General features: G+C 40.1%; 4 protein-coding genes across 5 annotated transcripts in view; 3 read left to right on the forward strand and 1 right to left on the reverse strand.

Annotated features, from left to right (window-relative positions):
* The window catches only part of LOC121903749 (zinc finger MIZ domain-containing protein 1-like), a 20,179-nt gene extending 20,018 nt beyond the window's left edge, over positions 1-161 (forward strand). Inside the window, exon 15 of the mRNA XM_042421092.1 lies at positions 64-161. Within this exon, the coding sequence (XP_042277026.1) occupies positions 64-161 (98 nt within the window). The remainder of the gene's footprint in view (positions 1-63) is intronic.
* Positions 162-9,667: 9,506 nt separating this feature from the next.
* ppiaa (peptidylprolyl isomerase Aa (cyclophilin A)) lies at positions 9,668-13,266 on the forward strand. Its single transcript, XM_042421922.1, has 4 exons — positions 9,668-9,787; positions 11,789-11,908; positions 12,130-12,302; positions 12,853-13,266. Exons 1-4 carry the CDS (start codon positions 9,719-9,721, stop codon positions 12,983-12,985), a joined length of 495 nt encoding a protein of 164 aa, XP_042277856.1. The 5' UTR covers positions 9,668-9,718; the 3' UTR covers positions 12,986-13,266.
* A 5,249-nt stretch (positions 13,267-18,515) lies between these two features.
* Positions 18,516-22,898, reverse strand: LOC121904710. The gene is made up of 4 exons (XM_042422580.1): positions 22,468-22,898; positions 21,077-21,202; positions 20,669-20,801; positions 18,516-18,974 (listed from the first exon to the last, which is right to left on the reverse strand). The coding sequence occupies exons 1-4, from the start codon at positions 22,588-22,590 to the stop codon at positions 18,673-18,675; spliced, it is 684 nt and encodes a 227-aa protein (XP_042278514.1). The 5' UTR covers positions 22,591-22,898; the 3' UTR covers positions 18,516-18,672.
* LOC121904709 (chromaffin granule amine transporter) overlaps positions 21,140-23,164 on the forward strand; it is a 31,721-nt gene continuing 29,696 nt past the window's right edge. For both annotated transcript variants that reach the window (XM_042422577.1, XM_042422579.1), the window contains exons 1-2: positions 21,140-21,213; positions 23,002-23,159. The gene's annotated coding sequence lies outside the window, so the exon portion shown is untranslated. The remainder of the gene's footprint in view (positions 21,214-23,001; positions 23,160-23,164) is intronic.

Consider the following 23,164-nt stretch of genomic DNA (forward strand, 5'->3'; position numbering starts at 1 on the left):
CCCTGTGGAACACCACGTTCACACTAACTCATCTGAACTGTTTGTGTCTGCAGTTGCTTCCAGAGTTGACCAACCCAGATGAGTTGCTGTCCTACCTCGGACCTCCAGACCTCCCGAACAACAACAACGACGACCTGCTGTCTCTGTTCGAGAACAACTGAGAAACACACACACACACACACACACACACACACACACACACAGAACATCCAAATGTAAACAGAGAGACTTTACTGTAAAATACAAACTGTTTCCTCGCCCGCCAACATGACAGCAGGTCCAACATGGCCGCCGTCTGCACAGGATGGAGCGGACAACAAGAAGGAAACAAAACAACTTTTAAATATGAAAACTCTTTGATGTGTGACTATGAACTTGATGGTAACTTTATTTTATTGTTTTTTTTTTTATTCTCTGAAACTGTATTTTGATCCTTCATCCTTCATTCCCTGTCAGAGCTGACAGCTTCTCTGCTCACAGGCAGCGATGAGAAACTATTTAAAAGTGACTGTTGGTGACGACCGCACTGCTGCTTTTACACGTTTTAACTACCGATCACGTATAACGTCTGCTGATCAATTTACAAATCATCCAGCAGTTTTTAGATTGATTTTCTTCCCACCAGGCTGCCGTTAAGTTTAGTTTTTTCTATGAAAATCAAGCTGCAGAAAGAGTCTGTTTTTATTTTTGTCAAAGTGACGTCATTGTTCGATCAGGAGGTCGAATGTGATTTGTAGTAAATGAGCTAAAACATGTGAAAACAGCAGTTTGGTCCTTTTAAAAGCCAGAATGTTTCCTGGTCCAAATAAGTTTTAAATGTATAAATAGTTGAAGATGAGCTTTAAACGAACAGTCTGGTCTGTTTGTCCAGACGTGTTTTATTTGTTTTTCACCTGACATATGTGGAGACACTGAAGGCAGCGTTAACACAGATGAACTGTGGGCTGCGAGAGTCCAAAAAACATCCTGAACACACAAACTATTTACACTTAGCCACTAAACGCGTCTCAGGCTGGGCCGAAGGTTTCCCTGTGATCTTAAAACTGAATTATTTCAGGCTGTTTAAAAGGTTTCTGGCCACAAATGAGGTTTTAAACACAGAACTGCAGATAATTAATCAGAAAGTTCCTGGTGTTATTCTTTTATATTTATGGGTTTTAGTAGAACAGAACAAAAAACACAATCATAACCATAAAGACTGGCTGAGTGCTGGCGGTTCTGAGAGACGTGGAGCTTTCAGTGAGTTTCTGTTTGGATCTCTGTTGTTGGACGTCACCGTTCTGCTCTCTGATTGGTTGATGGAGGCCCTTCATGTTTGATTAAACCAACTGTTGAGCCGCTTGCAGAATTTTACAGATTGTTAAACATCTCAGCACACAGCTGATCCAATAATAGCTGCTGTTCAGCCTGGTGTTGGCAGATAAAAAAAAACATGAAAACCCAAAAAGTGTAAATGCAACCAAGAAGAACTGGAGACGGATTCCAGCCGGAAGCTTTAAAGCTGTAAATGCATCTTAATCTGGACTTTTAAAAAAGAAAGCAGCAGATTTCACCAGCTGTGGTTTAATAAACAGCTGATATTTTATGAAGCCGATGAGGAAACGTGATCAGAAACCTTTTTTTGTTTCCAGTTTCTGTGTGCAGACGGCGTCACGATGAACGATCGTTTCTCGTCTGCATCAGAGAAAAGTTTAGAAACTCTCACCGGAAACTCGTGGAAACAAACGTTTTCTCTCACATCTGCTCAACGGCTTCGTGATGTTCTGTTAATGGGCTCGATGAAGAGTTTTTATTCTTATGAACATTCAGCTGCGTTATCACCTCCCTCTGGACTGGACTGATTAATATCAGTGTGAGAAAACCAAGACTGAAGAGATCAGCACGCAGACACTAAGACTGGATGGTTTGATGAGAATCATGTGATGTGACCCAGCTGAACATCTGGTAGACAGCGGCCTGCACCGCCATCAGACAGCAGCTGAGGGAATATCTGTCGGGAGGATCTGTGAGGAGGATCTGTGTGGAGGATCTGAGCGTGAAGCTGCTGCGGAGGCTGAAACAATGTGTAGTTCAGTCTGGGTGGTTTTGATTTGTTTTGGCAGATCTGAACACCGTAATCGTACAACAAGACGAGGTCAAAACCTTTATGGCCGAGGGCTGTTTGTTTAAAAACAATGGATACGGGAAGTGGCAACACCCGGCTGAGTTAATGGTGTCACTTCATCACTCAGTCAGTCAGGGACTTTAGAGGAAGAGGTCTCAGTCTGGTCACAAACCAGTTCTGGAGTGGTTGGTTTGTGGTGACGCTGCTGGTTCCTGCAGTAAAAAACCAGTCAGTGACTCAACACAACAAAATATTAACAAGTGTGTTAGAAAATATCTGGTTCTTGAGTAAAAAGTTGAAAGACTGCGAACATAAAACCGTGGCGGTAGAAGTTAAGGTGCAACATCCAATCACAGACTTTAAACTCGAATCTGCAGATTCATTCAGTTCACTTGTGATTTCTGAGTCACTGTTCAGTGAAATCCACAACTATGGCGTGAAACGCTTTATTTTACAGGTCCGTTAATTTTATACTAATTTCCTGAGTAATTTTCAGGTATTTTACAGTGAATTTTAGGACGTTTTACAGAGACGTTGGTGCAGTTTGGTTCAGATTATAAGAAAAAAAGTGAAGTTGGTTTAGTAGGTAAATGTTCACTCATTATATTTGGATTCATATGTAGTTTTTAATTTACAGAAAATCTTAATGAATCTGATTCTTAACAATTCTTTAACAAATACTCAGTTTTCAGTGTAGTTTTGTGTGTCAGATGATATATTAATATATGAGGTTGTTTCTTAAAAACTCTATAACGAGCACATTTCACAAAACACTTTGAGAGAAATGTCCTGAGAACTAACAATTACACTGCAGCTACTTTTATTGAAAAAACCTAACATATGCTAATATGCTAATATATCATTTGATACACAAAACTACACACTGAAAATATTTTTTGCAAAATAATAATTTACCAACTAAATCAACTTCACACTTTTTTCCATTTTTTTCTTACAATTTGTGCCAAATTGCAGCAACGTCTCTGTAAATATGTTCTATAAATGTGTCGTTAAATACCTGCAAATTACTCAGGAAATGAGTCTAAAATGAAGCGACCTGTGAAATAAAGTGTTACTATGGCAACATTGCACTCTGATGCACCTCTGAATGGTAGAAAAATGTGATTTGAACACTCGACTGGATGAACAACCGAGTACGTCGTCGTCTTGATGTTTTTTGCCGCCGTATCTTTCTCTGCTTCTGATTGGCTCGTTGCCTTAGTTAAGTTTAGGCTTGAGTAAGAACATCAGGGTGAGAACCAATCAGAGGCAGCGTAGGGGTGAGGTCTTCTTCCTGTGTTTATGTTCTGGCTCCCGCCTCAGACCCTTCTGACCAATGAGAGGAGAGAATGTTCACTGATTCAGAGCAGAACAAACACTAACAAACTGCACGTTGGGTTTCCTGTCACCCGTCTGTACGTACATGTGGCTAAATGTAACTGAAAGTGTGTTTAAATAAAACTTGATAAGAGACATTTGATAAATGTAAAAGGGGCCAAAGCTACTCGACTCACAGGGCAACTTTTAGCTCAACAAGAACTGTTTGAGACTCTGAGTGGAAGTTTTTTTTCCAGGAGTTTTGTGGGTCTCTTTCCTCCTGCAGCCGAGGACGCTGTCCGACTTTAGGGCAACTGTTTGAGACAACGTGTTTGCCGGGAGAAAAAAAAAAGATGTGACACAAAAATTACCTCAAACCGTTGCCCTGAATTCACAGCGTAAAGCGCTCCATCAACAGCAGCTTGTATATGTAATAATTACCGAGGTTTCATCTTCATCATCCTCATCATGCTCGTCATTATTCTGTATGTCGTAAAGTGACTAGAGTCCAGACAGTTGTGGTGTCAAAGTCTCCATGTCCCAGTGAGTCTGGTGGCTTCTGGAAAAAATAAACTGTACATGATCATGCTGTATGATTCAGTAATGATGCTAATAACAATAATAATAACCTTTGTAATTTAATAAACACACACTGGAAAGACACACAGAGGAGAGACTGTGCTGCTTTAAATAAAGGTCACATGTAGAAGCTTTAGAGAAACGTTCAGAAACATAAAATATGAAATAATATAAACTTTATATGAAGCATCAAAACAGCAGAAGTGCAAGAAAAGATGCTTCATGTTGATAAGTTTAAAAAATAATAATCAAATCAGCCATTTATTAAGATAATTTATTAATATAATTTTTTACATAAAAACCAAAAAATATATAATAAATGACAAAACAACTCTAACATGATATTGAATATGCTGCTGATATACTTTACTGTACATTAGTAATGTAAGAGGGTAATATTATTATATTCCATATGTTACATGCTGCGATGCAATAATACAACTCACCAAAACAATAAGTCTAAACTTGACTTTTACCGTTTTACATGTAGCAAAGTTTCTTGTGAAGTTAAAGATCTCCACACATATGTTTTAAGATATATGTATAAAAAATATATATATAACGAAGATGTATGTATATAATACATCCTCTCTGCCGCAGATGTTTGTTCACTGGAGGCTTCAAGTTTCCACATCACACCGTTAACATACTGAACCCTGATTGGCTCCAAACTAGTTGTGATGTCATAAATCCTGCAGGTGTTAAAGGATCATTCTGGTAATTTTCTATATTTTTCTTCTTGTCATCAAATCACATGTTTGAGTACACACAACACTCGTCAGTAGGATCAGTTAATTATTGGCGTTTAAGCTGAGATTGAAGGTGGGAACAGACACATACTGTACATATGTTGGGGGGGCTGAAGCGACCCGTTAATAGACTGTTCCAGCTGTCCAGTGTTCAATCACCACAGCTGACACCCTCACAAACTAACTGTATTTCCTCTCCGGGGGGGGGGGGGGTTGAGGCTGAATGGCAGTTGCCCTTCATAAAGCCAGCGTGACCCGCCTCCTCTCTGTGAGCATCAACCAGAGGTCATCAAAGGTCATTAAAGGTTACCGATCGATGACAGACCCCCGCCGACCCCACAGCCTCTCTGTCAGCTTCCACCTGGAAACCACGAGATCAGTGCCTCCGCCGTCACGGGTAAAAGGTAAAAATAAAACCTGCAGGCTCGGTGGCATCTTCTGAATTCATTCAGGATTCTTTAATACTAAGTTCAATGTGAGACACGTTAAACTCAAAGTTAGTTTTCATATTAAACTCTGAGGTTCTGTGAGCAGGAGAGTCGGTTCACAATTCATCAAGTGTGTCTTAAACCAACAGTCAGTCTTCAAATGAACATTAAAGCTGTTTTTCTTGCTGTAATCATTCCTCCTGTTCATACTGACCATTAGAAGATCCCTTCATAATGACCTTACAATGGAAGTGATGGAGGACAAAATCCACAAAAGTTTATCTGAAGCTAATATGAAGCTTCAGCGTCCAAATGAGTCAAATCAAGTAGATATCTTTCAACATTACAGTCTTTTTAGTACCAAAGTCCCTCTTTTTGTTACTATACTTCCACCTGCAGCTCAACAGGGAAACACTGTCCGAGGAAACACAAAGAGGGAATTTGATGCTAAAAAGACTGTAAATGTGTCAGATATCCACTTGATATGACTAACTCAGACTGCTGAAGCTGAATAGAAGCTTCACACAGACTTTTAAATGACTGTGTGGACACACTGTGGATTTTATCCTCCATCACTTCCATTGAAAGCACATTTGAAGGATCTTTTAATATCCAGTATGAACAGGAGGAATGATTACAGACACCTGACTGCTGGTTTAACACACTGGGAACACTGGGAACTGGTCTTTTAATCTGACAGCAGATAAAACTCACAGAAACATTATTCATTCAACAAAGCTGCTGGTTAATTAGTCATTTTTATACCAATTTAACAATGACGTTAACAACAGACACAGTTTAGTTCCTAATTTAACAAGCTAGCTGATGGATTGCTGTTAGCTTCTTGCTCTGTTAGCTAACATTGAGCTCCAGCTAGCTTGAGGTGACAAACACTTTGTGCTTCAATAAAAATGAATAAACATATATATGAAAAAAGCAGCAGCATGGTGTATGATTTATACATTACAGTGAGGACATTAAAGTGCGTTGGACTCATTTCACCTTAGGAGGAAGCGAGTTTGAATGTATATTTATGTTAGCTTTACAGCTGAAACACTGCTTTTTAAAGGACACATATTCTGCACATTTCCAGCTCTATATTTATATTCTGGGGCTCTACTGGAATATCTTTACATGGTTTCCAGTTAAAAACTCCTTATTGATCTTCTACTGGTCCTTTATGCAGCCCCTCAGTTCAGCCTCTGTCTGAAACAGGCCGTTTTAGCTCCTGTCTCTTTAAGGCCCGCCTCCTGATGAGCCCACTCTGTTCTGATTGGTCAGCTTCAGGAAGCTTCCTCCGGCTCCGGAGGCTACGTAAACAAACTATAGTAGCAGGATTTCACTTCTTTTTCTCCTTCTTTACTCCAAATGTCAACTTCTCAAATCCATCCGTACATGTTGGAGCTGAACAACACATGGAAACACCTTAGCAACCACCTTAGCAACCACCTAGTAACCACCTAGCAACCACCTTAGCAACCAAAGCTACAGAACAGACGGCCGTTTAAGTACAATGAGCAAACGTCAGCAGGGTTGAAAAAACCTAGACCCCCCCCCCCCTCACCCCATTCAACACACAAACAATAAATGTTCTAAATAAAGGACTCAATAAAAACAGGAACTGAGGAAACATTATCATAACTCTTATGAATTTGTAACAAGGAAACAGAGAGAGGATAAAAATCTATAAAATCAAGAGTAAAAGCAGAAATGTAAGGTTGGGTATTAAAAGGAAAACAAAGATAATGTCAGCTTGGATTTCAGGGAATTGTGATGGGAATTTAGCTTAGCATAGCTTGACCAATGCTATGCTAGCTTTAACTGATCTCAGTAGTCTGGTCCACTGTTTTTTGCCCTGTTAGATGATGTTTGCGTGGTAGCAACTAGCGAGGTATGGTAATAAATTATAACCCTGCTGCAGCCGGCAGTGTTATGCTATGCTAAATCTGTTCCTGCAGTTAATGTTGTCACACAGCTGAATCCATCTGCTGCCGTCTGTCCAGAGGAGCAACTGGTTGAACTGGTTACTTAAAGTCTCCCTCCACTCAAAACCATGTTTCTTCTTCTTCCTTCAGCTGGATGTTTCTTCTTCTTCTCTCTGCAGTTTGTTTTCATTCATCTGCTGAAGGAGGAAAGTTTCTCTGAGCCCACTGAAAATCAGATTTTAAGAGGCAGAACTACAAGCAGGATTTCTGACATCAAAACCAGTTTGGAGCCAGTCGTGGTCCAGTATTCAGTTAGAATGAACTTTATAGTGAAGTAACTGAGACAAGAACAATTTAATCTCCATTTAATTCACCACACAGCTGATTGTAGGTCATTGTCATCATGGCTTGGTCGGCCTGATATCAAAAGGAAATGATTTCGCGTACAGAGAGGAGGTCAACTTCTTCATTAAATGATGCAAAGGTAATTATTTAAAGCTAAATATCAGTAAAACAAAGGAGCTCATTATTGATTTGAGGAAGAAAAGATGGTGAAGAGGTGGAGATTGTCTGTTCTTACAAATATCTGGATGAACATTTGGATAAAAAACTCAACTGAAGACACTCAGGTTCACAGAGAACTACTAGTTTTATGATCACAGCATCATAGCTGCTTTCTTATTCTGTTTGTTGGGGGGGGGGGCATCACAATGGAGGACAAAGGGGGATAAACAAGCTGATCGAAGCAGCCACCCCTTGACAAATAACATATTTTGGTGTTTTTTAGTTGAAAAGAGCCTCAGTCCTCTACTGACTCTTCCATGAAGGTCGTGTTAGCGTGTCGCTGCTCCACCACTCAGTCTGATAAATAAAAACCAGCATATGAGCAGCTCTCTGCCAGAGTTTTCTTGGTCTTCTCATCTTGACCTCTTGATTACATTTCACACTGTGGAAACTGCAGGCTGACAACACTGTTGTCTTCTTGTAGCCTCCCTGCATTGTGGGCATCAGTAACTTTCATTTTCAGAGTCTTACACAGCTGCTTAGAGGAACTCACGGTTGCAACAGTCAGAGGATTTGTAAATCTCTGAAACTGGAACCAGCTGACATTTCCTAATGACAACTGTTGACGCGCTTCAGGCCTAACGAGCTGATGAAGGTCTGAGACCTTGTCAAAAGAATCTGAGACTTGGGAACTTTTATGGTGAAATTATAGTTTCCTCGTCTGCGAGGGTCTGCTTGATGTAAATTTCGTCATCAGATGGTGTGTGCGTTGGCTCTGTATGGACATCCGCGTACCTGCAATTTGTTGTGTCCGCGCAGTCACAACGCCGTGTTCCTGCAGACGGCGATATACTGCGCATGTGTGGAACGCGTCCTCCACGCGGACCCCAGAATGTAGTATAAACACATCAACTATCCGTCCATGGTGTCCACAGCTGTCTGTGTGCGCGTCCGCTCTGGAGTATAAATGAAGCTTTATGGTGCCCAAACTTGTGCACCTGCCACAATAATGTTTTTATCAACTGTATCTATGTAGGAGACATCTTGGGTCCAGCAGGAAAACCTGCAGATTTGGGATTTTTAGTGAGGGAGAGGACTGAGATGTAATCTTAAGAATTTCCAACTAGGTAATTGTCCTTTTTTATGGAAAAAATACATCAGACACAATTTATTATTCAAAGCAGAGTATTTTTATATGTCTTAAAATATGTCTGGAGGGGGTCTTTAAACACAGTGGTTATTGGTTCTTACATACAACCACCACAATCATCAATACACACAGTTACATCTATAGGAAACATTCATGTTTTTCCCTGTAGACAAAATCTTTAAATTTTCCGTTTGGCTTATCTCAGTCTGATAATAACAATAATAATAATAATAATAATAATAATAATAATAATAATAATAATAATTTTTATTAATAGAGCGGTTTTCAAGGTACTCAAAGACACTTTCCAAACGTTAAAAGGATCAAATAAACTATGTCAAAGATTTGTTGACCATATTCTGCCAGTAAACGGCGGTAAAGTGTATTTTCGTCTGTAATTGATGTTAAAACACAAACTTTGTTCTTTGATGCGCAGAACAGCGGACCGCGCCCTGACCGCGGGGCCGCGCCCTGACTGCGGGACCGAGCACACGCATCTTCCCCTGACAGCGTGACCGCGCTCTGACTGCGGGACTTCACGTTGACGCACAGAGCGCGCTGCGCGCATTGGACGCCCGAGCTGTCAATGATCCGTGGCGCGCGCTGCTCCGGGACACGCGATTTCAAGTTTTTGCGACCGGAACACCCAAATGGGGCGGTGTTACATGGCTCGCGCCGTGTGAGAAATTCTGACAACATTCAACAACCGCTTAACCGCCCCGCTCGGGTCTCCGAATCAAACACACCGTGAAATGAGTCTGTCCATTTAGAAACCAGTAAAAAGGGAGAGGCGGCTGTCCCGGCTGCTGATTGGCTGAAACATGCGTCAATAAAATATGCCAGCATTTCCAATTGGCTGGCTGTATTTTAGCATCGCCCACCGGCGTCTTATATAAACTGGATCCCCGCTCCGCCATCTTTTTCGGTTCTTTGAGATCCGTCGTGTCCAGCTCAGTCCCAACATGGCCAACCCCAAAGTCTTCTTCGATGTCACTGCTGACGGCAGTTCGATCGGACGCGTTGTGATGGAGGTAAAGGACCCGTTGTGACCTGTAGCCGACGGCAGTTTTGTCTGTTAGCCTGCGGGCGGCTGGTGTGTCCTGTGCGGGGGAAGGTTAAGTTACTGTTACTGCGGGCTATGCAGGGGAAGGTTACTGTCACTGCGGGCTGTGCGGTGTCCTGTGCGGGGGAATGTTAGTGTTACTGCGGGATGAGTGAACAGAGAGCTGCTTCCTGTAGTGAACATGTAGCATCACACGAGCTGTCACGAGCACCACTGGCCCGAAGGAGCATGCGCACGTGCTTCTGGCTTCAGCTAACTGGACCGGACACCGGAGCGTTCCGCAGTGAACGTTAATGCTGATTGAACCGTGTCCGGCTGTAGTTGAGGACAGTAATTCTGTTTTTACTGCAGCTAATGTTAATGCTTATCTATCTGCCGTGTGACGCTGATGTTAGATATCTCCGTTAAATCTAGTGTAACCGGCCGAAATGTTCCGGTGCAGACGGGGATTAATTAGTTGATAGTCACCGGGCAGCTTTTGGCTGAATGGCAGCTAACGTTAGCTTCGTCACGCTGCGGCCTGTTGGAGGCCCGCGGCCCATGTTTGAGCAGCTAGCATCGATGCTAACTGAGCGCGTGAGAGCGCAGAGCGGCTCGTGCGCAGTTCGCGCGGTTCTTTGTTTCGCTGCCCTCACGCGAGCCCGGGAAACCTCCGCCGCTGGCTGAGTCATTTCTTCCTGCGGGTTATTTTCAATAACTGTCACATTATTTACGTGTCCGTTAAAGGATTCTGGCAACTGTCCGTTCAAAAATCACTGTCCTGCACGCGGCGTTTAGCATGTAGCTGCCGGCTAGCGGCGCCGGTTCCCGTGTTAACGGGCGGAGGAGGTTCTGGAATGTTCCGCGGTGCGGTGGGGGGGGGGGGGGGGGGGGGGGGCGCTGTCTGCGTGATTCAAAAATGCGGATGTACTGACATGGCCGAAGCAACCGCGGTACCTTTAGAGCCAAACTGTCCAAGATGAATAAGCATAATGATAGACGGTACCGTCGTTATGGCGCCATTTTCACGGAGGTTAACGTTATATCCGGCAGCCAACTGTGGGCTAAAGGCTGCTAGCATGCTACCTAACGCCATTTTGTGCTCGTCGCTGTACCCCGTTAAGGGCGTTCCCGGTGATCGTGCGAGCACCTCCCGGTTAGTCGTTGCACAGCTGCGGTCCGCGGTCCCTCACAGAGACGCCAGCCAGCTTGTTAGTTTTTAAATGTGATGTTACAGGTAATTAGAGCTCCCTGGTTTGTGTTACTGCTGAGCAGGTGGAAACCTGTACAGCTGCTGCTCTGGGATCAGCCGCAGCTCATGCAGCCCGTCCACTGCGGCCCCCCCCCTTCCTCCCCCCCCCCCCCCCCCCCTCCGCCCCGCCCCGCCTCCCGCCTTGCACATGCTTGCAGGCCATGCAGATATTCTGCTATGGTGCAATGCTGTACTGCTTTCACCATGACATGATGGCATCAGCAGACATGAACCACAGAATGAGTGATTCATGGGTTGAAATGCCTGCAGCCTACGTCTGCTGCTGTTGAACTTGATTTGACTTAAATGTTGCACTAATTTCTTGTCCAGCATATCGAGCAGTATTTTATGTTTGGAAGCTGTTTTCGGTGTACGTCTGTGGAGATGATTGCACTCTGATTTCCAGTGTTGCAGGATGCTGTTACAGTAATCTGGGCTTTATTTCTGCAGAGAGGCTCTATTGACCTCTTTACTGAGAGGCTATAAGCAGCCAGAGCTGTGTGCTGATCCTGTGTCGACATAGCTGCTGCACAGCACAAAGTGCACATTATCTGATAAACCTGCTCTGGTTTTTGGCTCCAGTCCTGGATGGCAACAAGCCAGATGATTCACTGACTGGTTGCAAAACTTACCTTCTCTTCAAAAATCCCTCTTCACTACTTCCTGGAAAGGAGACATTGACTTCACTCTGTTTGCTGTTTGGTGACTTTGGGTGTGTTTTGTAATTTGTTTCCACAGCTCCGTGCCGACGTGGTGCCCAAGACTGCGGAGAACTTCCGCGCCCTCTGCACCGGCGACAAGGGCTTCGGCTACAAGGGCTGCACCTTCCACCGCATCATCCCTGGCTTCATGTGTCAGGTGAGGCTTCATTAGACTGGAAACCAACAGCAGTTCTCACTATAAATTAATTAGCTGATTGTAATTGAATCATTTGGTTGTGAAAGCAGGATCAGTTTCCTGCAGCCAAATGTGGCATCTTCACATCCTCCATATGAGAGGCTGAGATGTTCAGACAATAGCAGTTATTTAAACCAACAGTTGGAAGGTTGGAAGTGTTAATGTGTGTGTTGGACATGCAGGGCGGTGACTTCACCAACCACAACGGAACCGGTGGAAAGTCCATCTACGGCAACAAGTTTGCTGATGAGAACTTCACCCTGAAGCACACCCACGCTGGCATCCTGTCCATGGCCAATGCTGGACCAAACACCAACGGATCCCAGTTCTTCATCTGCACAGCGCAAACATCATGGTGAGAAACACCACGCGCACACACACACGCTTCCACACTGAAGGGCAGCCTGATCCCTCAGTGTCGTCTTACAGGCGCACAACAAAGCTTCATCCACACACGTGACTCTTCAGTGTTTCCACCTCTTTTCTCTTTAAATCAAAGGTGACCGTTGCAGCCTTTCTATCGGCCTGCAACTAATCTTCATTCATCTGTTTTCTCAATAAATTGATTAATAGTTAATCAATTGATTAGTAGTTTGGTCCATAAAGTCAAAATGGTCAAATGTGGCTCAAAGATGAAGAAACCAGAAAATATTCACGTTCAAGAATCTGGAATCAGACTTTTGACTTTTACATTGTTAAAAAGACTTAATGATCATCAATAATTAACAGCTAATTGAGTTAATTGTTGCAGCTCAACCTCTTCGAATCAAAGTGTTTACAGGCTGAGACAAAACACGACACTTGTTCTGTCTGTTGCATCCTCTCGTTTCCTCGTATATCGTGTGTGTGTATATATATTGTGTGTATGTCATGTGACTGACTGACTGACTGACTGGCGTCCGCAGGCTGGATGGGAAACACGTGGTTTTCGGCTCCGTGGTCGAGGGGATGGACGTGGTGAAGAAGATGGAGTCCTTCGGCAGCCAAAGCGGCAAAACATCAAAGAAGATCGCCATCGCTGACTGCGGGCAGCTCTGAGCTCCAGCACTTACTCCCTCTGCTCGCCCTGTAGCCACACCCCTTAGCCTCCAGCCCCGCCCACCTCCGCCATTCAACATTCCTATTGATGGAGAGTCAGTTCCCTTGCCCCCCCTCCCCAACCTTTTTTTTTTATTCCGTTGAAATTATGTTGCTGCATTTGTGACTTTGCCTTTAAAGTTTCTTTTGCATTAACTTTTTTCCACAAAGTCCTGACGGTTTTTTTGTTAAAGTCAAATGAATAAGAGAATAAAACTGAGACGTTGCCTTGACAATTGAAACGTGTGTTGTTGTTGTTGTTGTTTAAGTTTCCTCTAAAAAGGCTTCAGAAGGTTTTAAAAGGTCTTCAATCTATTTCTAAGCTGCTACTGTTGAAGATTCAGACCTGAACTTTCATCAGTTTTAATCAATAGTTCTGCTGATTATCAGGTGATGTCATCAGTTATATAACAGGTCATGATTGATGTATACTGCCAGGAAGTGATGATAACACTAGGCTTTATTGATTTGATATCTTACTTTGTGAAGTGTATTAAATTCCATCCTGTGATATTAAAATGTCTCAAACATGGTGCTGCTGCAGGATGAACTGGTTTATTCTGGTTCCCAGTGATGCTGAAGCAGCTTTGAAGAGTTAAACACTCAGAGCTTCATGTTGGATCATTTAACTGAAAACATTTTAATTACGTCGACGCTCGTGTGGGTCAAAAGAACAGTTTATAAACCTGACCTGATGAACAGGCAGACTGGGTGAAATGGAGCATAAAGGACCAGTTCAGTGTTTCCAGTGTGTTAAACCAGTCAGGTGTCTGTAATCATTCCTCCAGTTCATACTGGATATTAAAAGATCCTTCAAATGAGCTTTAATGGAAGTGATGGAGTCAATTATTGCAAAAATGGATTTAAATCTTTATGAAGCTTCTCTTCAGTTCGTCCCATCAGTGGATCTCTGACACATTTACAGTCTTTGTTCTGAGATCAATACAGTCAGCGATCATTTTATCAGGAACCTGTGTGATCAGTACAACAGCTGTTTCTACTTTTATGAAGTTTATATATTTTCAGTTTTTGTTGACATTGTCAGAAAGGTGATAATTCTACTTAGTAGTTAAAATTAAAAGTTCATTAACATTCACATGAGGGACAAAATATTAGGAACACTTGTCAATACGATGCAGTTCAGCAGGAAACCAGCAGCTCCGACCTCAATAAACATCAAGTAGAATCAATGTCGACTAAAAACATAGAAGCTTCATAAAAGCAGAGTTTACAGCAGCTGTTGTGTTAGATTGTAATAGATTAATAAAGTGTTTATAACAGTTGAGTTAAACAGGACGACGGATCTGCTAAAAATGTTTTAACTAACGAGAATCTTTATTAAGCTACTAATTCTCTCATTAAAGGATTATTCATGCTGGTAAAATATCAAATTGTGATAAATGTCCAAAACCCAAAGATCATCAGATTATTATAGAAGGTCATGAAAACCAGAGAATGTTTGTTTAAAAAGCTTTTAACTCTTTCATATTCTGATCGTATCCATTAACAAACAGACGTTTAGTCTTTAATGAAGCTTCATTTGTTCATAATCTCATTGATAGTCGTATCATAGTCGTATTTCAGCTGAACGTGACGATGCAACATTTTAAAATTTGATTAAATATGAAGAATCTACACAGTAAAACATCAACTAATATCTAGTTTTTATGTAATATTATTTCAGAACTTATATTTGAGTCTTTCTGAGCTTCAATCGTTAAATTAAGAAACGTGATCAGATTTCCCAGCATGCTTTGTTTGAGGGTTAAAACTCTTCTTCTTTGTAGTATGAAGAAAACACACGATGGAAACTCGCTGTGTGTCTTTAAAACACGTTAAAACAGAAACACTGCAAACCAGAGCTGAACTCCGTCGTCAATAATAAGATCAATGAGAACGACGCTGATCAATAACTTCAAATGTAATCTGAAATCAATTTACAGTTGAAAACATCAAAGAACATTAAATCCACCAGATGAATGCAGCAGTTTATATGTATTTATTAACGCTGTGCCTGAATACAAATACATCATTCAGCAAAGCACAAATAGTTTTATAAGAATATTTTAAAAATTATTTGTTTTTGGGAAGAAAAAAAACGTCAAATACCAACAAACTCTCCGTCACCGCCGTCTCCTGTCCTCAAAGTTAGGTTGTAAAAAATAAGCAATAAATGAAAAGTTGTTCATGTTTCCTGCTGTGCTGTCTGTGTTCTGGGTGTATTAACAGGTAGAGTCTGTTTTATCTCAGCGCCGTCGTCTCTGATCTGAGACTCCAGTTAGAGACCCGCTGTGTGTGTAGTTTATTCATGAACACTGATTGTAAAATTAAAAGCGTAATAAAAACAAAAACAGGATTTTTAAGCCTCTTTCCACTTTTATTCGAATACAAATACAAATAATTTTGCTGCCTCAACAAATACAAATACAAATACTGGGCTCTATATATACATATATATATATATCAGTTATATTGATATATATATATATTGAGTCAAGATAAACTTTGGTAGTTTAGAAGAACTATTTGTATTTGTTGACTTCATCCTGTTTGTGTTTGTGTCTGAGAGAGAAAATCAAACCTAAACGAACAGATTTAACTCAAGAAACCCAGACGTGATCACATATCTGGCCCCTAAATGAACCAAATCCCACCGTACCTGAACACAAGATCATCTATAACTCAGGAAACTCAGATTCTGGCTGCTAAATGATGACTAAACTAACTCAACTAACCACGAGCAGAGAGAGAAATATATTTTTAATATTCTGGGTCATTTCAACATTTGTTCAGAGGTCAAATCTGAGCTGAACATAAAGGGTTAAACAATCATTCAGCTACTATAATAGTTTCGTTTCTGTCATTAACGACGTGACTGTCGAGGTGTTTTTAGAGGAATGTTCAATCTGAATAATATAAACACAACATGTATAATTATAATATATTTATAATGTTTGATCATTTTCAACATTGATTAATCGTTTGGTTTGTAAAACAACAGAAATTGATCACAGTTGACTAAAACTCAGTGTAACGTTAGAAATATTCAGTTTACAGGCTCAACAATATAAAACAGCAAATTCTCACATTTGAGATCCTGAAACTGTAAAATGTTTGAAAAATGACTCCAATTGATCATTTATCAAACTGATGGTTGCAGCTCTGATGTATAAATATGTAAATGTGGATGAAATGAAACTAAATTGTGCAGCTGAGAGATCAGATCACTCTGTTCCACAGATAAGTGCAGATCAATGAAGATGATCAGAGTGACTGATCAATGCAGATGTAATCTTATTTGTTTGATAAATATAAATAAAAAGATGTGTAACACCTTATCAAATGTTCAAATATAAATATTATATGTATATAGTATATATAAATCTGCTGCTTCAGTCAGGTATTATTGATCCTGATCAATGATATTCAGTCTCTGACTTTTACACTCAAAACTAGTTTGATCAGTTTTGTGAGTCAAAGTGAAGAATTTTTACTTTAATGTGTCTGATAAACATCAGCAGAAAGACGTCAGAGCAACACGTTAATGATCAATACTAACTTTTATTGAATTCAATAAAAACATTTAACATTTAACTGAAGACCCTGAAGGACTCTTTCATGGACACTGAGAGGGCCCCGGACCTCAGATTGGGCACCACTCTCATGTGACTCCGTGTGTGTCCCAAATCCATCATACGTACTAATACCAGACAGTATACAGTATATACTACAGTATAAAGTACAGTATATACTACAGTATAAATTATATATACTACAGTATAAATTACAGTATATACTACAGTATAAAGTACAGTATATACTACAGTATAAAGTACAGTATATACTACAGTATAAATTATATATACTACAGTATAAATTACAGTATATACTACAGTATAAAGTACAGTATATACTACAGTATAAAGTACAGTATATACTACAGTATAAATTATATATACTACAGTATAAAGTACAGTATATACTACAGTATAAATTATATATACTACAGTATAAATTACAGTATATACTACAGTATAAAGTACAGTATATACTACAGTATAAAGTACAGTATATACTACAGTATAAAGTATATATACTACAGTATAAATTACAGTATATACTACAGTATAAAGTATATATACTACAGTATAAAGTACAGTATATACTACAGTATAAAGTACAGTATATACTACAGTATAAATTATATATACTACAGTATAAAGTACAGTATATACTACAGTATAAAGTACAGTATATACTACAGTATAAATTATATATACTACAGTATAAAGTACAGTATATACTACAGTATAAAGTACAGTATATACTACAGTATAAATTATATATACTACAGTATAAAGTACAGTATATACTACAGTATAAAGTACAGTATATACTACAGTATAAATTATATATACTACAGTATAAAGTACAGTATATACTACAGTATAAATTATATATACTACAGTATAAATTACAGTATATACTACAGTATAAAGTACAGTATATACTACAGTATAAAGTATATATACTACAGTATAAAGTACAGTATATACTACAGTATAAAGTACAGTATATATACTACAGTATAAAGTACAGTATATACTACAGTATAAAGTACAGTATATACTACAGTATAAAGTATATATACTACAGTATAAAGTACAGTATACACTACAGTATGTTATTGATCTCCTCCACAGCTGACATCATTAATTGATTCACAACCATTTTCATTAGTGATTAATCGTTTAACTAATTTTGTAATGCAAAAATCTCAAAAATTCTCTTTTCTTATCCATCCGCCAAAATCACAAAATGTGATTGATCAGACAGGAAGTGAAGCTGTAGGACGATGACATCATCATCAGGAGAGTTTCTGTCAGTAACATGAAGATCAAACAGCTGGCTCTGTTCTTCTTCTTCGTTGGTTCCAGCTGCTGAACGCTGCTCACTCTAAAATCACCATATTTATTATTATTATTCCTGTCTGGTTTGAATAAACTTCATTTTGTGACGTTTCCAGTTTGAACACAAACTGGTTTCAGCAGCTTCACATGTGACGACAGTCGGTGAGTCAGCTGAGCAGATGCTATGCTAACTAGCTAATAGGTCCCAGATGTCCAACATGGCCGCCAGAGGTGATAACAAGCTTTTAAAATACAACACATTGTTAAAGATGAAACCAGTGGTTTCCAACCTTTTTGTCTTTTGACGTCTTACAAAAAGCAGTGTGTAGTCGGGGTCACATTTCACATGTCTATGAGTTGTTAACAGCTCCACCAAATAGTGATTTTTCCCTCTAAACTTCTCACATGCTTTCATTTCAATAAATGTTCAAATGATCCAATATTTCTAATGATGTCATATATAATAATATATCAGTCAGAGGGACCAAACTACTACTTTTACTGCAATACTTTAACTACATCAAGCTCATAATACTTATGTACTTTTACTGCAATACTTTAACTACATCAAGCTCATAATACTTATGTACTTTTACTGTAGTAGGATTTTTCATGCAGTATTTTTACTGCACTTCTTCCAGTGCTGCACGAGTTTCAAACATCTAAATCACGTTGCTACAGACGTAAATAAGGTTTAAATTAAAGTGTACAAATGCTACAAAGTTTATAATAAATGTGTCAGCAGCTGCTCTCTGCCGTCCTCCTTGTCTTCCCAGAATGCCTTGTTCTCCCCTGCTCCTGGTTCGGGAGACACACCCCCTGGCCTTTGGCTTTGCTGAGCTCCGCCCGGCTGGCGGCGGTGCAGGTCAGCCCCTCGCCACAGTCGCAGCGTCCCAGGTTCCTCCTCATCTTGGAGCCTCTGAGCAGACAGGCCTCGCCCTCCTCTGGGATCCGCTGGCAGCGTTTACCGGTCAGGTAACGGACGCAGCACAGACCGGCCGCACAGTCGCCGGACCGGACGCAGCTGGACATCTCTGGAGCTGCAGGACACGAGGACAGACTTTATTTATTTATTTAGTTCAATGATAAAATTGAATTTACAACAAAGATGCAGAGAAAACTGGATTAAGGACGGTTCACAATTTATCAAATGTGTCATTAAACCAACAGTCAGGAGCCTAAATGAACATTAAAGATGTTTTTCTTGCTGTAATCATTCCTCCTGTTCATACTGACCATTAGAAGATCCCTTCATAATGACCTTACAATGGAAGTGATGGAGGACAAAATCCACAGTCCTCCTTCTGAAGCTAATATGAAGCTTCAGCGTCCAAATGAGTCAAATCAAGTAAACTTAGCACAAAAAGTGAGGAAATTAGTGTTTGGTAGATTATTTCTTTGTTGTAACGATGCTTCTTGGTAATAAATCTTATACTGTTGGAAAGCCTGTTTATTTCCCTTTTAAATGGAGCCACATTTGTATGAACATGCATTTGTGGAATGAGCAGCAGAGCTGAGTATGTGGGTCGCGCCCATGAAAAATTTGCCAAATCTTCTCTGCCGATGCCAAACAGCTTATTCTGCCATTGACTCTTGTTTGGTGTTTGGTGGATTGGATGATTGAAGTTTGAGGACATATTGGCAATTTAACAATTGATTCATTTAACAAACAGGAGCCTCAGTAGCGTGTGGAAGAACCATACACAGCCACAACAGCCTGGAACCTCCTCCTCATGCTGGTCACCAGCCTGGTCACACTCTGCTGTGGGATGGCGTCCCGTTCTTCAACCAGCATTTGTCGGTTTGTGGGGTTTATCAGAGACTACCTCCAGAATTTGGGAGTTGGAGAGGATGGAATGGCCTGCCAGCAGTCCTGACCTCAACCCCATTGAACACTTGTGGGATCAGCTTGGGCGTGCTGTTCGTGTCAGAGTATCCAACACAACCATGTTGGCTGACTTGTGACAAATGCTGGTTGAAGAATGAGATGCCATCCCACAGCAGAGTGTGGCCAGACTGGTGACCAGCATGAGGAGGAGGTGCCAGGCGCCATTTAAAAAGGGAAATAAACAGGCTTTCCAACAGTATAAGATTTATTGCCAAGAAGCATTGTTACAACAAAGAAATAATCTACCAAACACTGATTTCCTTACTGTTTGTGCTATGTTTAGATATCTTTTAACGTTTCAGTCTTTTTAGTGCTAAAGTTCCTCTTTTTGTTACTAAACTTCCACCTGCAGCTCAACAGGGAAACACAAAGACTGTAAATGTGTCAGATATCCACTTGATATGACTAACTCAGACTGCTGAAGCTGAATAGAAGCTTCACACAGACTTTTAAATGCATTATTTCCTAAAACGAGGGCTGTGGATCTTTTAATATCCAGTATGAACAGGAGGAATGATTACAGACACCTGACTGCTGGTTTGACACACTGGAAACACTGGGAACCTCCTTTAAAAGTGGTTTTGAATACACTAAAGTTTGGTTTTTGGTTTGTGAACTTGTAGGTGTGAATATAAAACATCCCAAAAATCAAGAGCAAGTTTACAACATCAGTCTTTGAACTATTCATTTCTTCCTCCAAACAGCATCAGTGCTTCTCCGTCATGTCACAAAACTGACGAATCAACGTCTCAGTAGGACAAACAGACAAACTGGAAGAAACTCTCTGATTGGATGTTTGCTACAGCAGTGCATTCTGGGACTCGTAGTATCCAGAGACAGACTCACCTTTGGTCCTGTTGAAACTGCCGGTGTCGCTCTGACTGTCTGTCTCTCTGTCTCGCTGTCTGTCCGCCTGTCTGTCCGCCTGTCTGTCCTGCGAGGACTGTCTCCTCCGAGCTCTGTTACTGCACTCTCCCTTCTGACACACACACACAAAACTAATGAGCCAAACAGTCACAAACATGTTGAACCAAACGCTCCTCTGAACAAACAGGTGGGTTTGTTTCCTCAGACCGGAGCCTCACAGATATCAGATCAAAAAACCCCAGAAACACTGAGATGAAAGCAAACTAATTCCCACCATGACTGTCTTCTTCTTCTTCTTCTACTAAGATGTTAAATGTAGATATAATGTTTGTCTTTGTATTTATGTTTCTGTTGTTAGAAAGAGGAAGAATATGATTATTTAAATACCTGTGTGTCACTGACTGCAGATGCGTCGCAGTCAGGTGTTGAACATGTCGGTCGACGGTTGGCGTTGAACGTCGCCTCCGTCTGTCGTTGTACAGCCGGGTCCACCGGGTCGCCATGGGGACGCACCTGAAGGACAGGTGAGCGTAAAGTTATAATGCTAAACATTTTACATTGAATCAAACCCAGTTCTGATAGTTGGTTTGTGTTTTTTACAGCAAAGACTGTGGACATTTATTGTTGAGCTACTTTATACTTTACAGATATAGTTACCTGCTACCTTCACCTGATCAGCTTATAAAACATCCATTTGGAGCTCGGTTATGTCTTTATTCATTTTTACACATAAATGACACATATGAGGCTGGTTGAAGATGCTATTCTGCTCTGAACCACCAGGGGGCATCTGACCCCACAACTGAATTTATATTTTTATATTTATGATTAAAATCTATTTGATATTTAGCTCCAAACTAATGAAGTAAAAGTTCCTCGTTAAAACACACAGATCATATTATATGTAGTATTTTACTACCAGTAACAATACTACCTAGAATACTATACTACTGTACTACACAAACTACTGTAAACACAAACAGGAATATTACAGAAATATAAAACTGACACAACAGCAGTTAATTATTATTATTGAAATTAATATTAACACACAAACAGTAAATAAACAGTAAAATGTTGAAAGTGAGAAAATCATCACACAAGAAATAAAACATCAGATTTGAAGTTGAATATAACAGATGTGTGCATATAATTAATATATATTCTTATACGCACATTATTGTGTTTCTGAACATTATGAAAATGTAAAAAACATAAAAAAAACAATAAAGTCATGCAGTAAATAAATCATATAACACAATTAAACTATATAAACTACAATTTTCCTGATTTTACTGTAGTTTTTATTTTCATTTAACTTTTTTTATTTCAGTTTTAACTTATTTCATCTGAAATTACTGAAATTATCTGTTTTTATTGCATTATCATAAAATCTAATGATTGTATAATTGGTCAATTAAAATGTGAACTTTTGAAAAGTGAGACTATTCATTATTATTATTATTATTATTATTACTTAAAGGGATTTAATTCATTAAATAGACTTGATGCAGCAGCTCAGAACACTTCAAATCAACATAGAGTGAAGTTTCAAATAATAAACCAATAATACATTTGTATTGATCAGCTGGGTTCATCTCCCATCACAGGTCTGATGTACTGATTGAACTGTAACATACAAACGCGCTGATTACATATTACATATGATGTTAAATATATATATATATATATATATATATATATATATATATATATGATTTATTTATTAAAAAGGATCAATCCAAACTGGGACCAGTAGTTCCAGTTTCTTCTCTTACCGGCCGCTCGTGGCTCTGCAGCGTCTCTTTGGAGGATCTGATGGTGTTGGAGTCCAGAGCCAAACCGCAGACCAGAGACACGCACAGCATGGCCCGCATCATCATCATCATCGTCATCGTCATCCTCCAATCGATCAATCAATCAATCAATCAATCAATCAATCAATCAATCACTGGTACCGTCTGGATCCTCCTTTTACCTCCTTCTCGCTCTGATGTCAGGAAGCGTCACTTTTTCTTTTTCTAAACTTGTTTTTTAATTTTTTTTAACAAACAGCTCAGCTGTTTCTCAATTTAATAATCGATCTGATTATCAGACGAATTAGTTTAAATCCTCCAATAACGTCCTCTCAGGGAAAAAACGATCTTCCTGCTGTTTTAAAATCTCTTTACAGAATAAATTCAGCTTTCCTCGCCTCTTAGAGAGTCAGGTCTCTAACGCTCCTCTCTGCTGGATGCTGCCTTCAGGTGCGCTTGTTTTTTATACCCCTCCCCACCCCTCTGATCCGTCTCTTTCAACCTTCTGCTCCTCAGAAGTTCGGGAGGTGCGTTTGAAGCCTGACCGCATCAGTCGGAGGAGACAGCGCCGCCCTCACTTCCTTCCTGGAAGCCCCGCGGCCTCAGGTGAGGCGGGACGTTTGATACGTGACACCACAGCGACCACAGAGAGATTAAAACACACCTGGAGACAGGTAGA

The sequence above is a fragment of the Thunnus maccoyii genome, chromosome 9, assembly GCF_910596095.1.
Source record: "Thunnus maccoyii chromosome 9, fThuMac1.1, whole genome shotgun sequence".
NCBI classification, from domain to species: domain Eukaryota; kingdom Metazoa; phylum Chordata; class Actinopteri; order Scombriformes; family Scombridae; genus Thunnus; species Thunnus maccoyii.

Bases quoted from the DNA above. Each gene is read 5' to 3' on its own strand.
- LOC121904710 (XM_042422580.1), bottom strand. From the start codon at position 22,590: ATGACGATGACGATGATGATGATGATGCGGGCCATGCTGTGCGTGTCT. The intron at 21,203-22,467 runs GTAAGAGAAGAA...CCTGTCCTTCAG, and splicing joins TGCAGAGCCACGAGCGGCCG to GTGCGTCCCCATGGCGACCC. The intron at 18,975-20,668 runs GTGAGTCTGTCT...CGTGTCCTGCAG, and splicing joins CAGTTTCAACAGGACCAAAG to CTCCAGAGATGTCCAGCTGC.
- ppiaa (XM_042421922.1), top strand. From the start codon at position 9,719: ATGGCCAACCCCAAAGTCTTCTTCGATGTCACTGCTGACGGCAGTTCG. The intron at 11,909-12,129 runs GTGAGGCTTCAT...TTGGACATGCAG, and splicing joins TCCCTGGCTTCATGTGTCAG to GGCGGTGACTTCACCAACCA. The intron at 12,303-12,852 runs GTGAGAAACACC...TGGCGTCCGCAG, and splicing joins TGCACAGCGCAAACATCATG to GCTGGATGGGAAACACGTGG.